At 51.7% G+C, this 11,199-nt stretch overlaps 5 protein-coding genes across 5 annotated transcripts; all 5 read left to right on the top strand.

Moving 5' to 3' along the window:
* Window positions 1-24: 24 nt before the first annotated feature.
* SCP_0700690 (hypothetical protein) lies at window positions 25-2,405 on the top strand (the record flags this gene model as incomplete). Its single annotated transcript, XM_027760001.1, has 9 exons — window positions 25-288; window positions 341-410; window positions 465-572; window positions 629-734; window positions 789-822; window positions 877-987; window positions 1,036-1,227; window positions 1,280-1,621; window positions 1,689-2,405. The coding sequence occupies 9 exons, from the start codon at window positions 25-27 to the stop codon at window positions 2,403-2,405; spliced, it is 1,944 nt and encodes a 647-aa protein (XP_027615802.1).
* Window positions 2,406-2,741: 336 nt separating this feature from the next.
* On the top strand, window positions 2,742-3,345 carry SCP_0700700 (mRNA stability protein; the record flags this gene model as incomplete). Its single annotated transcript, XM_027760002.1, has 4 exons — window positions 2,742-2,777; window positions 2,876-2,959; window positions 3,012-3,106; window positions 3,162-3,345. The coding sequence occupies 4 exons, from the start codon at window positions 2,742-2,744 to the stop codon at window positions 3,343-3,345; spliced, it is 399 nt and encodes a 132-aa protein (XP_027615803.1).
* A 354-nt stretch (window positions 3,346-3,699) lies between these two features.
* SCP_0700710 (DNA polymerase alpha subunit B) lies at window positions 3,700-5,969 on the top strand (the record flags this gene model as incomplete). The annotated part of the gene is made up of 10 exons (XM_027760003.1): window positions 3,700-3,784; window positions 3,845-4,261; window positions 4,315-4,353; window positions 4,409-4,497; window positions 4,550-4,813; window positions 4,863-5,033; window positions 5,093-5,314; window positions 5,365-5,570; window positions 5,624-5,777; window positions 5,835-5,969. The coding sequence occupies 10 exons, from the start codon at window positions 3,700-3,702 to the stop codon at window positions 5,967-5,969; spliced, it is 1,782 nt and encodes a 593-aa protein (XP_027615804.1).
* Window positions 5,970-6,232: 263 nt separating this feature from the next.
* On the top strand, window positions 6,233-9,083 carry SCP_0700720 (Pre-mRNA-splicing factor cwf19; the record flags this gene model as incomplete). The annotated part of the gene is made up of 9 exons (XM_027760004.1): window positions 6,233-6,454; window positions 6,509-6,844; window positions 6,898-7,713; window positions 7,769-7,939; window positions 7,997-8,087; window positions 8,135-8,349; window positions 8,408-8,563; window positions 8,624-8,868; window positions 8,924-9,083. 9 exons carry the CDS (start codon window positions 6,233-6,235, stop codon window positions 9,081-9,083), a joined length of 2,412 nt encoding a protein of 803 aa, XP_027615805.1.
* Window positions 9,084-9,356: 273 nt separating this feature from the next.
* SCP_0700730 (citrate lyase beta subunit) lies at window positions 9,357-10,977 on the top strand (the record flags this gene model as incomplete). Its single annotated transcript, XM_027760005.1, has 10 exons — window positions 9,357-9,513; window positions 9,586-9,725; window positions 9,783-9,878; window positions 9,930-10,172; window positions 10,234-10,249; window positions 10,314-10,423; window positions 10,473-10,550; window positions 10,610-10,670; window positions 10,735-10,859; window positions 10,918-10,977. The coding sequence occupies 10 exons, from the start codon at window positions 9,357-9,359 to the stop codon at window positions 10,975-10,977; spliced, it is 1,086 nt and encodes a 361-aa protein (XP_027615806.1).
* Window positions 10,978-11,199: the final 222 nt, after the last annotated feature.

Here is an 11,199-nt window from a genome sequence, read left to right on the forward strand (position 1 = left end):
GATTACAATATCTTGTGCTCCGTTATGCCCACGTTCAGCTCCCGCTCGACCATTCGCGAGACTGCTGGCAATTTTACTCTATCACTGGGTGCGCGTCACATATTCGCAGTTGGGTCACCATCCGAGGAGGTCTACAACGCGAAAGGGCTGCTTCCAGAGGACGTGGACATCATCCTTGGCTCGAATCTGGTCTTCTCGCTATCTGGTGTACTTGGTTCTGCTAGAGTTGCAGCGAATGGCGTACAGCACTCGGCTATTGTCCACCAGTTTCTGTCTCATCTGAAGACGGTACGCCTCTCGCAGGGGCAAGGAAAACATTTTAATTCTAAGACGTCTTCAGAACTCGTCCCAGCTCGGCCTGAGTACCGTGTCTGACGTGTACATTGATGAAGACGATGGGCTCCCAAAGTGTCTGTTTATCTGTTTATAGTTGCATTTTCGTATGTCGTCTGAATGCTCGCTAGTTACTGCGGCATCATCTCGTCCCATGCCCTCTGGTAGACGACCTCCCACTGTGCGCTTGGTCGCGATAGATCTAGTGTTTGAATGGAAGTCCACTGTTTCAGACGAAGGTTTGCAACAACACTGCTGTATGGTCTACCGACAAGAGTGACTGTCTTTGTTGCAGCCAAGGGCGCGGATGACGTCGATCCATTCGCCGCTCGTGCTTATCTTCCCATCATGTCCGCGCTTGACCGCCTTGTAGATACTTTTGTTTGCTGGCATCTTGTCAGGTAGGTGCATTTGTAGCGACTATACGTCTTGAAATTCAGCAGAGCATTTCCTAGACGGTACCCCTTGATCTTTGGACCTTGGCGCAACGTATGACTTCGCAAAGCGATGCTTGCGCGACCTCACCATTTGTGCTTTATGCAGATGCTTGACTTGGAATGCTCATTCTTCCCTGTTGTGCTTCGCTCAATAACCCACATGGCACAACGATCCTCTAACCCGTTATTCCGGAAGAGATTCACACGACTCATGACGGTAGGCAGAAATACCATAGGTGCCGTTCATACATCACGTTTATTCTAGACCCTCGAGACGCAAATCGTCTCGTCGTCCGCGTCATCCATCGCCGCGTTACATGGATATCTTGGGCATCCTCCTGACGAAAGCGATAAGGCCGAACACGGCATTGATACAGCTGTTGACTCAGACTATGACGTTCTATCTCTATCGCTGGAGAGGCTCTTCAGGCAAGAAATCAGGCCGGCACGCTTTAAGGTAGTATTGGCAATTTGTATTACGTATTTTTCTCGTTAACTAGGATCTACAGGGCTGCGGAACGGTGTCCGGCGTGGTACACGCGGATGAGAATGATGACGCCGTGTTCAACTTGTCGCAAGACCTGCTCGACGATGCTGGGGGTACGTTGAATGAAATTATCGATGATGAAGACGACGACGACGATGACGACGAAGATGATGACTATATTCTGGGATCCGAGCAGGTCTTGGACCATAGTCAGGTTGAATTAGACATCGATGACTGGCAGGACTTTCCTGGCGATGATCCTCTCTTGTTCGGCAGATTCGATGAAGATAGCCCAACGCCTTCCTCGTCGCCGGATCATGATGACTTCATGCCGTCAAGCTCAGAGTCCGAAATTTACACCCACGTATGTAAATGTCAGCTGCGTGAAATGGGTTTCTCTTACATCATCCTTGGACTGATCTCGATTCCAGACACCCCACACGCATGCAGCAAGCGTCGATGGATTGCGCACTACAGAACTTTGTTCATCTCATTCACAAAAGGTCTTCTTGGTGTCGACTTCAGCCGACACACTCTCACATGACAACCTTCATGGGGAAGAATTAGGACTCGGGTTCCTCGGCGCTGATGATGGCCTTACTCTGTCTCATGATCCAGCTGCGGATTACTGGAGCTTTTCAGCTGCAAATGATGTAGACATATTCTACTCTCGTCCTTCCTCTCCAGAAAGCTGCCGCTCATTCAGGAACAACTGCGCGGGTCCTCGGGAAGTTGACTCCGTTGACTGTCCGGATTCTCTCGCTCGCCAGGACTGCTTGAACATGTCGCCTACGCGGGCTTCTCACTCTCAGGCTTCGGATGTCGTATTTAACGGCGCTGAAGACGGCTGTATCTTGGACTTGGATTGGGATATCCCGGACTTGGATTCTAGTAGCAGAAGCTCAGATGATGGTCATCAACCTTCTGCAGACGACTTCAGAGAAGCCTCTCACACCCATACCGGATCTCACCTTACAGACTGCTACGTGCTCTCCGGCATTGATAGAGCAACGTCGCATGAGGCTACCTTCTGCTGTTCTAGACCTTCAAGTTCGTCCCTCATCGCTGTGATAGGATCCGCGATTGACCCAGAGGAGCTCGAGGATAAGGAAGAGGTGGAAGAGGGCGATATTCTTGTCGTAGATTAGACTCATTTGTTCTCAACTGCGTTGCAATTTGCTGGACGATGGACGGTATTTGCGATTTTTTTTTCATCCGCTGTCGACGGCGCAAGGCAGAGCGCGTGACCAGCGATCGAATCAGCTTACGTCATAAGCAGGCAAGCTCCAAGTTCCGCCAGGCTCCGCTCGGCGGCAGTGGCCACTCGGTGCAGCCTCGGGTGCACCTTTGCTTGCAGACCGTCATCTAACCACGCCTGATATCCTCTTTCCATAAGGCTTTCCTATCTGTTCGACCCCCGCTCGTGAGAGCCTTTGGCCCTCTTCACCCCCTTCCTGCCCCCTTGTGTTTCCAAATCCATCACGATGTTGCCGGCCAAGCGGAACAAGGTCGACATCAGTGTCAGTGTCCCGTTTTTGTCAGCAAAGCTGAAACCTCCTAGCGGAGCCTTTCATGAACCTCTTACTTTCCAACCCACTGACACCGGTTTTGCGTTTAGAAACTCACGGAAGAGGAGCAGAAGCTCTTCCGCCTGTACGGAAAGCTTCCTACGCACAAGAATGTCCTGACGAAGATGCAGAAGGTGTGTCTATCGATCTTTAGTGGCGACGCCATCTCACCACGCGACCACGCAGGATCGCAAGTACTTCGATTCTGGTGATTATGCGCTCTCAAAAGCAGGAGTCGCTCCTCAGAACACGGTTGGTACCGCGATTCCCAACCCGGAGAAGTGAGTCGTCGTTCGCTCCTTGTAGTGGCACTTGCCCATGTCGATGTCCTCTCAGCATCCCGCATGCATCCTCGCCCCATGTTGCTCATCAGTCACTCTCCGTCTCGCCCACAAACTCGAGTCCCGTTAAAGAGAGCCCGCTCGCCGAGCTGGAGGACACCAAGACCACCTCCGAAGACGTAGACGAGGCCGCACCCGCCGAGCCAGCATCAGAGCCTGAGGCAACTGAGCCTGATTAGCCACGTTGACTGGACTCTGGTTGTAGTTTGGCTTGAGTGTTTGACCACCGTCATTCCCAGAGGGGGCCAGCCATGGTGTCGATCGGTTCCGCAGGGAGAGTTTGGGAGACCATGACCTGTATACATCGTATTTTTTTCCCTACTGCTACTAGGTGCCTCTGTATTTGTATACGGCCCCTCGCGCGATCGGACGCCACACCTTGTGCTCTCGCTATCCCATTCATGTCTGTTCTGGATTCCGGAATTTCTGTCGTGATCTCTGGTGTGACTTGCAATGTGTGACGTCACGCGCTATCAGACGCGTGCCGCGACTTGCACGACGCGACTCCTGCATTGTAGCCTGAACTATCCAACATGGCCTCTCTCAGTGAAGCAGGACTCCGTCGGGAGATCCTCGAGAAATTTGGAGACCGTCTGGATGAAAAACTGGTCCCAGAATGTGTGTCAGTTGCCGCTCGCCAAACTCCGCCTTCAGGCTAACCTTCGTCGACGTGTCCAGGTGTCAAACTCTGCCAGATATACAACATCAGTGGGGAGAATTTGTGGTACAAATGGGAAGCTCTGAAGTACAAGTCTTCGGGCCCTAAGCATCTCAACTCGGATGACGTACAACAGTTCACCATGGACAGCATCCAAGCCCTCAAGGAACAGGCGCAGAGTGATCTCGCGAAGGCGAAGAAGCAGCAAGGGAAAGCGCAGCTTACAGGACCCTTGAATAGGAACATGTTGAATGGTATGATGAGGCCGAACATGCGGTCGCCGATGGGACCGCCGATCAGGACACCCGCGCGTCCCGCTGTCCGTAGACAAGACGGGTTCAGTATGGCAGAAGGGAGGAAAATACCCGTCGCAGTACCAAGCAAAGTTCGCTATGTGGGACCTAGCAATGATGCCGAGTCCAGAAAGCAGCGTGCATGTGAGCATCTCTCTTTCTAAACTCATGTTCGGGTATTGAAGCATGGCACTTAGATTGGTACATGTACGAGAAAATATCCGAACGTAGTGAAGGTGCGTCTCAACCATTTCGGTATTCGCAAATAGGGCTTATGAGCTATGTCCTTAGCTCTTGATAACAGAATCGACGACTTTGGTGAACTAGTCAAAGAGCACTATGGCATCGAGGATCTGAGTGATCCGTCAGCAGCGACTGAGGTGCGCTATTTCTAATATTTCTCTCTTTTCACAGTCCTGAGCCATGCTTCAGGAAGAAGTCACAGCAGTCGGCCGGATCGCCCTTGATTCCGAATCTTCTTCCGGATCTGTAAAGTTAAATGAGGCATCTCTCACTCTGGAGTTGTCCCGTATGATGGGGTCTGGCGCCAGAGTACCGCTGCGGTTTGATTCTAACGTCAAACTGCGTGGGGGTTCACAGGGCTCTGGGGGCGTCGGGCTCTTCCCAGGGGCGATTGTTGCACTTCGAGGGAAGAACGGTGGTGGTGGGTGGTTCTCTGTTTCTGAGATACTCTCGGTATGCATTTTTTTGTTGCAACCTGATTGAGGCTGATATCTTTTTCTAGCTACCAGGGCTGAAGACGCCGCCTCGTAACAACATGAATGTTGACAGCGACTCTTCGTTCTCTGCGTTCGTTGCCTGCGGCCCGTTTAGCCCCGATGCTGATTTGAGTTTCAACCCGTGGCACAAACTGATCTCAAAACTCAAGACAGAAAAACCTGCAGTCTCTATTCTCGTGAGGTTTCACTTACCTGTTTCCTTCATTCTCCTGATTGCAAACAAACGCTCCCTTAGGTCGGCCCCTTCATAGACAATGCTCATCCCTTAGTGAAGAGCGGTGATATAGATACAACACCTGCAGAACTGTTCCGACAAACATTCACAGCAACTCTGCGTGAATACCTCGACTCTGCACCCGGCGCTCTGGTCCTGATCGTCCCGAGTGTACGCGACATCATCAGCGACCACGCAGTATTTCCGCAAAGCGAGCTCGGGTTCGAGTTCTCCGGAGACCCGGTACGTTACTTCTCTCAAATCGCTGTGTTCGCCCTGACATACGTCTGTAGCGCATGCACCTCTTGCCGAATCCGTGTCTATTCACGCTCAACGATCTGTCCTTCGGTGTCAGCAGTGTGGACGTGATCTTCCACCTTCGTAAAGAGGAGTTCTTTAAGCGTGCACAGGAGGTTGAATCAATCTCGTCTCAGGGAGATACCACCCAGGCCGGTGATCCCATGACGAATACATGCAGACACCTTCTGCAACAAAGGAGGTAAGCCAGATATACTTGACTTCCTCGATTCATCACTTGAAGGGCGGCACCAGTTTCTACCCAATATTCCCTGTTCCTTTCGACCTATCACATGAAGTGAACCTCGACATCACACACTCCGAGGCCCTCAAGCTGGCTGGCCTCGACTCAGCAGCTTCCGCGCCCGACGTGCTCATCACTCCTAGCAGATTGAAACACTTCTCTAAGGTGACGTCTCCTCACTCGTTTGTTCGACAGCATAAAAGCTGACATCCAAAGCCTTAGATGGTCGATTCTACCCTTTTCATGAACCCATCATTCCTGACCAAGGGAATGTTTGCGACTATGTCGTACGCGGGCTCCGGTGACAATGATCTGCCCGATAGGCTCAAAGCTGACATATTGAAGTTAGACGCTTGAGTGGCAATGTTATATCCAAACCTGTAAGATTATGTATTCGTGATGTGTATATCTACTTTTTCTCAAGGTTGCGCAAACATGAAAAGATCAAGATGAGGTAGTGACTATTTACTACAGTTGCCTGATCGAGATGGGCGCACGTGACGCTCTACGACTGACATCCACTTCATCTCGACCACGACTCCCAAACACCCTGGCAGCGGTGCACTCACTCATCCCAGCTCACATCTATCACTTCGTCACGCGCAGACGTTGCTGAAAACATGGGCCACAAAGACAAGGACGCCAAGCTTGTCTCCAATCACGAAAGCCCGCGCGACAAGCCGCACCACGAGCACAAGAGCAAGCGGAAGCACAAGTCCGACAAGGATTCGGGCAAAGCAAAGCGGCGCCGCAAGGACGATGAACATGTCCACATCGTCGACGATGACCCGAATGACGACGACATGTGGGTAGAGAAGAACATTGATATGGAGGGAGAGGAGGTGCGTCGTACGTACCTCGTCTCTTTGTCCCATTTCATCGACGTAAATTCTCAGCCGCTGGCTACCACGATCCCTACAGCGGAGAGCATGAAGCTGACATCGCGCGCTTTTGTTGAGCCCTCCGATCCACCGTTACCTCCGTCGCTAAAGACGGAGAGCAGCCTGAAGAGAGACGAGTGGATGCTCATGCCGCCTTCTGCACCGACAATACCGAAGGAGAGACCTAGCTCTCGAATGAGCATGCCGACAGGAGATGAGTCACTTACAGAGGATTATGGGGAGCCGTCGCAGAATGCACGCAATACCAGTGGGGGCGTGGACTTCTTCTCTAGCCTTGGTACCGATATTCGGAAAAAGAAGCCTGAGCCTGATCGTCCAGATCCTGACAAGGTGAATTGTTACCTATGAGTGTCCTCCTGGTTTTGCTGATTATTGCTGTGAAGCCCAAGATTAGCAATAAGGAGCTGAATACGACGCTCAAGGAAGGGGGGAGCTTGGGCGATATACCTGCAACTGCACCGAAGGCGTTTGTTCCAGGTGGTCCGGGTTCGCAATGGCGGATGATGAAGTTGAAACGCGTCTATGAGCGTGCAGAGGAGGAAGGGAAGTCCGTTGAGGAGGTCGCCCTGGACCGTTTCGAGTCGCTGGAAGCCTTCCTGGAAGCGAAGGAAGAGAGGAGGATTCTTGACGAGCGTTCGGGCAGGCGTGCGAGCAGAAATACTGATAGCAAGGGGAAGAGCAGGGAGACGGAAGGCGAGAGGCGATTCATGTTCACAGACATCAGTGGCAGCGGTGCGTCGAGCCGTAGTTCATCGTTCCGCCGTCCGGACGTCGGAAACAGCATCCCCTCTACCCCTACTCTTTCTGGTCAAGGACCTGGCGCAGCGAGCAGACGCTTTGATTCGTTGCGCTTACCTTCGCAGGGTGGGACACCTCGAGCCCAGTCACACACACCTATCCCATCTGTCATGACTTCATCGGCCTCCATACCTGGCATGAAGCGCGCCTTGTCTCCGTCTTCTCTGAACAAGCTGCAAGCGAAGGTCCTTCGCGCAAAGTTGGTGGGTGCGTCAGATGCCGAGGCACTGGAGAAACAATATGAGCAAGAAGTGCGTAAGGCACATGGGGAGGGAGAGGATGGGGTGAGAACAAGAGTGGAACTACTCCCGACACTGGATGCCCGTGGTCGACTGTACGACGTAGGGCTAGGTAAGGAGGATTCGCCACTACCGCCAGGCAATCGCAAAAAGAAAGAGATAGTATGTGCACCGACTTCGTCGTATTCGCAGCCTCTATTCATGATCGTGCATACAGGTAGAGACTCGTGACCCTAAGACAGGAGATGTCATCCGCATCAATGCAGATGACGACTCCATCACACTGGGCGAGATGCTTCGTCAAGAAAGGTTTGGCGCAGGCATGGCGGATCAGAAGAACCTTGACACCGAGTTCGCTCGTGCTATCATGTCGGACGGGAAGTACGAAGTAAGGTCGATTCACTGAACTTTCTGTGACCCATTTGGCTTACCCTCTTGTCCATAGAATGATCTGGATTATATCGACGACAATGCGGAGCGACTTGGTAGGAAGAAAATGCGGTCTGATGCCATGAAGCGACAGTTTGCTATCAACGGTGAGTAGGATACTTGGAAGTGGAACTCTTACTGACATGGCGGGAAGACTACAAGCGGACGCAGAAGGTGCTCGCCACCTGTCCGTTTTGCTTTGGCGAGGACGACTCGCTGCCAAAGGCTCCCGTTGTCGCCATGGGCACTCGGGTGTACCTCTCCTGTACGCAATACGAGGAACTGGTCCAAGGACACTGTCTCATTGTCCCCATTCAACATCATCTGACGATGTTGGAGGGTGATGATGATGTGTGGGACGAAGTCCGGGTACGTTGTAACCTCATTTTTGGAACCTGTGGGTTCTGATGGTTCTCTGGTGGTACAGAATTTCATGAAGTGTTTGATGCGGATGTTTGCGGAAGATGACAAGGGCGTAGTATTCTACGAGACTGTACTTTCTCTGAAAGGGCAGAAACACTCCTTCATTGAGTGTGTCCCGCTACCATGGGCGCAATTTGAGCAACTTCCCGGCTATTTCAAGGTGGATTGTCTTCCTTATTCTGACATCGTGGAGGAATTTTGACACGGTACTATGGTGTAGGAATCAATCCTCATGTCTGAGACTGAGTGGTCGCAGCACAAGAAGTTGATCGATTTCTCTGCTAGGCCTGGAGGCTTCCGCAGAGCCATGGTAGCCAACCTCCCCTATTTCATGGTTCAGTTTGACCACAAAGGTGAGAAGGGTTACGGGCATGTCATCGAAGGCACATCGGAGGCAGCAGGGACCGGTGATGATCCCGAAGCAGATATTGATGAGGGTGAGAAGGGTGGGGGCGAATTCCCTCGGTACGGTTTCGATCTGGACTGCTTGACGCTCTGTTGATGTTTTCCCGCTCTTCAGTTATTTCGCTGGAGAGATCATTGGCAACATTTTGGAACTGGAGCCTAGACAATGGCGCCACCCTAGGCGCATCGACTTCCGCCAAAACAAGGCGCGGGTACAGAAGTTCAAGCAGAAGTATGAAAGATTCGACTGGACTGGGATGATTGGAAGATCGTAGGACATGTATTATTCATCTTTTGTAGCTGTATCCAACCTATATGTGTAATCTACGCGCATCTCTAAATTTATAAGCTTGTAGTAAGTACATACGTACAAACACGAATTGATCTACTCCGCATGATCAGACAGACGATCGAGAGTAGTCACGGTAGTCGAGTGTGCTGGGCACAGTCGGACTAACCAGCTACGGACTGTCTTTCTTGAACGACGACCTTCTCGAGCCTGCACAAGCAAATCCTGAGTGCTCCAGTCACGCTAGGGTCAGCACGCTATGACTACCCTCCGATATCTTCATGAGCGTCTTCCCATCTCTGTCCTGCGCAGATCGAAGGTGAAGACTGGACACCCTTGGTCTACCAGAACTTTGCAGACCTTAAGCTCAATCGCTGCAAATGGAGATACCCAATTGCACAGGTCATACCTCTACGGTTAGTTTACCCGGTCGCGTTTTTCATCCCCCGCCTGGGAACTGCTCACTGAGCACGTATGTCAATCCGCAGTGCCTTCATCTTCTGACCGCATGTTGGAGAAGTCTCTGGTCAATAAATCAGATGTCATTATCTACGACTTGGAGGACAGTGTCCCGCCATCTGTGTCAGACAAGAACGCTGCTCGGAACAGGTTACGGAACTTCATTTCTGTGCGTACGGCAATTTAGGTTCTCAGTATTTGTGCTACTACTACAACCAATATGCAGGCCAAATCGGAAGCCGAGCTTCCGAGTCCCGGACGTATCGCCGTGAGGCTCAATGCAATCAACACCGCCTTCTTCAAGGATGACATCGCAGAAGCAGTGGGTTTAACGGCCTTTCAGTATCCGTGAAGGCCACTTACTGGGTTACAGCTGAGATGGACCTCCGTTCGGACTCTTGTCTTACCCAAAGTGCAGTCGGCGCTGGACTTACACCACGTCTCCCGCGAAATCCACACCGCGATGCAGATGAATTCCGTGCGCGATCCGCTGCAGCACCCCTTGCGGCTCGTGGCCTCTATCGAAAGTGCGCGGTCCTTGTTTAGATTGGAAGAAATTGCGGGCTGGAAGTCAGAGTATGGCCCAGCTCTGGGAGGCAGTTTGGCTGCGCTTCTCGTACGTGGCTTGATCTGTTCCTATGTCTCGCGATACCATGCCTTGACGCCATACGATTTAGTTCGGTGCGGAAGATTGTACGTCTGCGCTTCCTAGGTGAGAACGGTGACCCAACATTGATGCTACGTCTTCCGTTGGCAGTTTGCGCAGACACGTCCATAATCCGAACAGCATCTCGCCAAGAACTCCTCTTCACTCGGTCGCAGATCGTGATTACCGCGAAGGCATTTGGTTTAGATGCTATTGACATGGTGCGTTCCAGTGGGACGTTCATATTTGAATTGACGTTGCCACTCAAAGGTTTGCGTGAATTACAAAGACTTGGAATATCTGAAAGAGGAATGCGAGGATGGCAGACGCCTGGGGTTCAGCGGCAAGGTTCGAGAACCCGTCTGCGCAAATTGAGCTCCAGTGTCTGACGAATATGCATTGTGTAGCAAGCAATCCACCCCACACAGGTGGATATAATTCAGTCGACTTTCGTTCCTAGTCCGAGAGGCATGTCTTCCGCATAATTCTTCACATGTTCCTGGCTTATTTTATTTCCATGGATGCTTTCCAGAAATCTTCCGTGCCGCCAAAATCCTACACCGCATGGAACGCGCACACAGTGCACAGAAGGGTGCCATTGGACTCGAGCTCGAGGGCGGCGGCAAGGAGATGATTGATGCCCCTATGGTTAAGCAGGTGAGCAATTGCAGCGTCCCCCATCGAATTCTCCATTGACTCGGTGTGCTACTCATAGGCGGAGAATATCATCCGGATAGCGAAGTCAGCTGGTCTGGAGATTCCCCAGTTCGCATGAGCGTTTGTGGGGATGCGTGTGGTTCAAGTACGTACGAACTTTGTCTGGATTTATTCACAGACCTGCAGTTATGTCGCTTACCTGGACACTGTCGCTGCCACCGCTATGGCATCCTCTGGCGCTCTATGCCACCTTTTGAGGTTGGTCGTCCCCCACTTTTTTATGTCAGAATTTTATCCCAGCATGGAACACTAATTGACGGACGCCGCCCTGTAATTGAAG

Source organism: Sparassis crispa (genome assembly GCF_003851025.1).
Source record: "Sparassis crispa DNA, contig_000006F, whole genome shotgun sequence".
NCBI lineage: Eukaryota > Fungi > Basidiomycota > Agaricomycetes > Polyporales > Sparassidaceae > Sparassis > Sparassis crispa.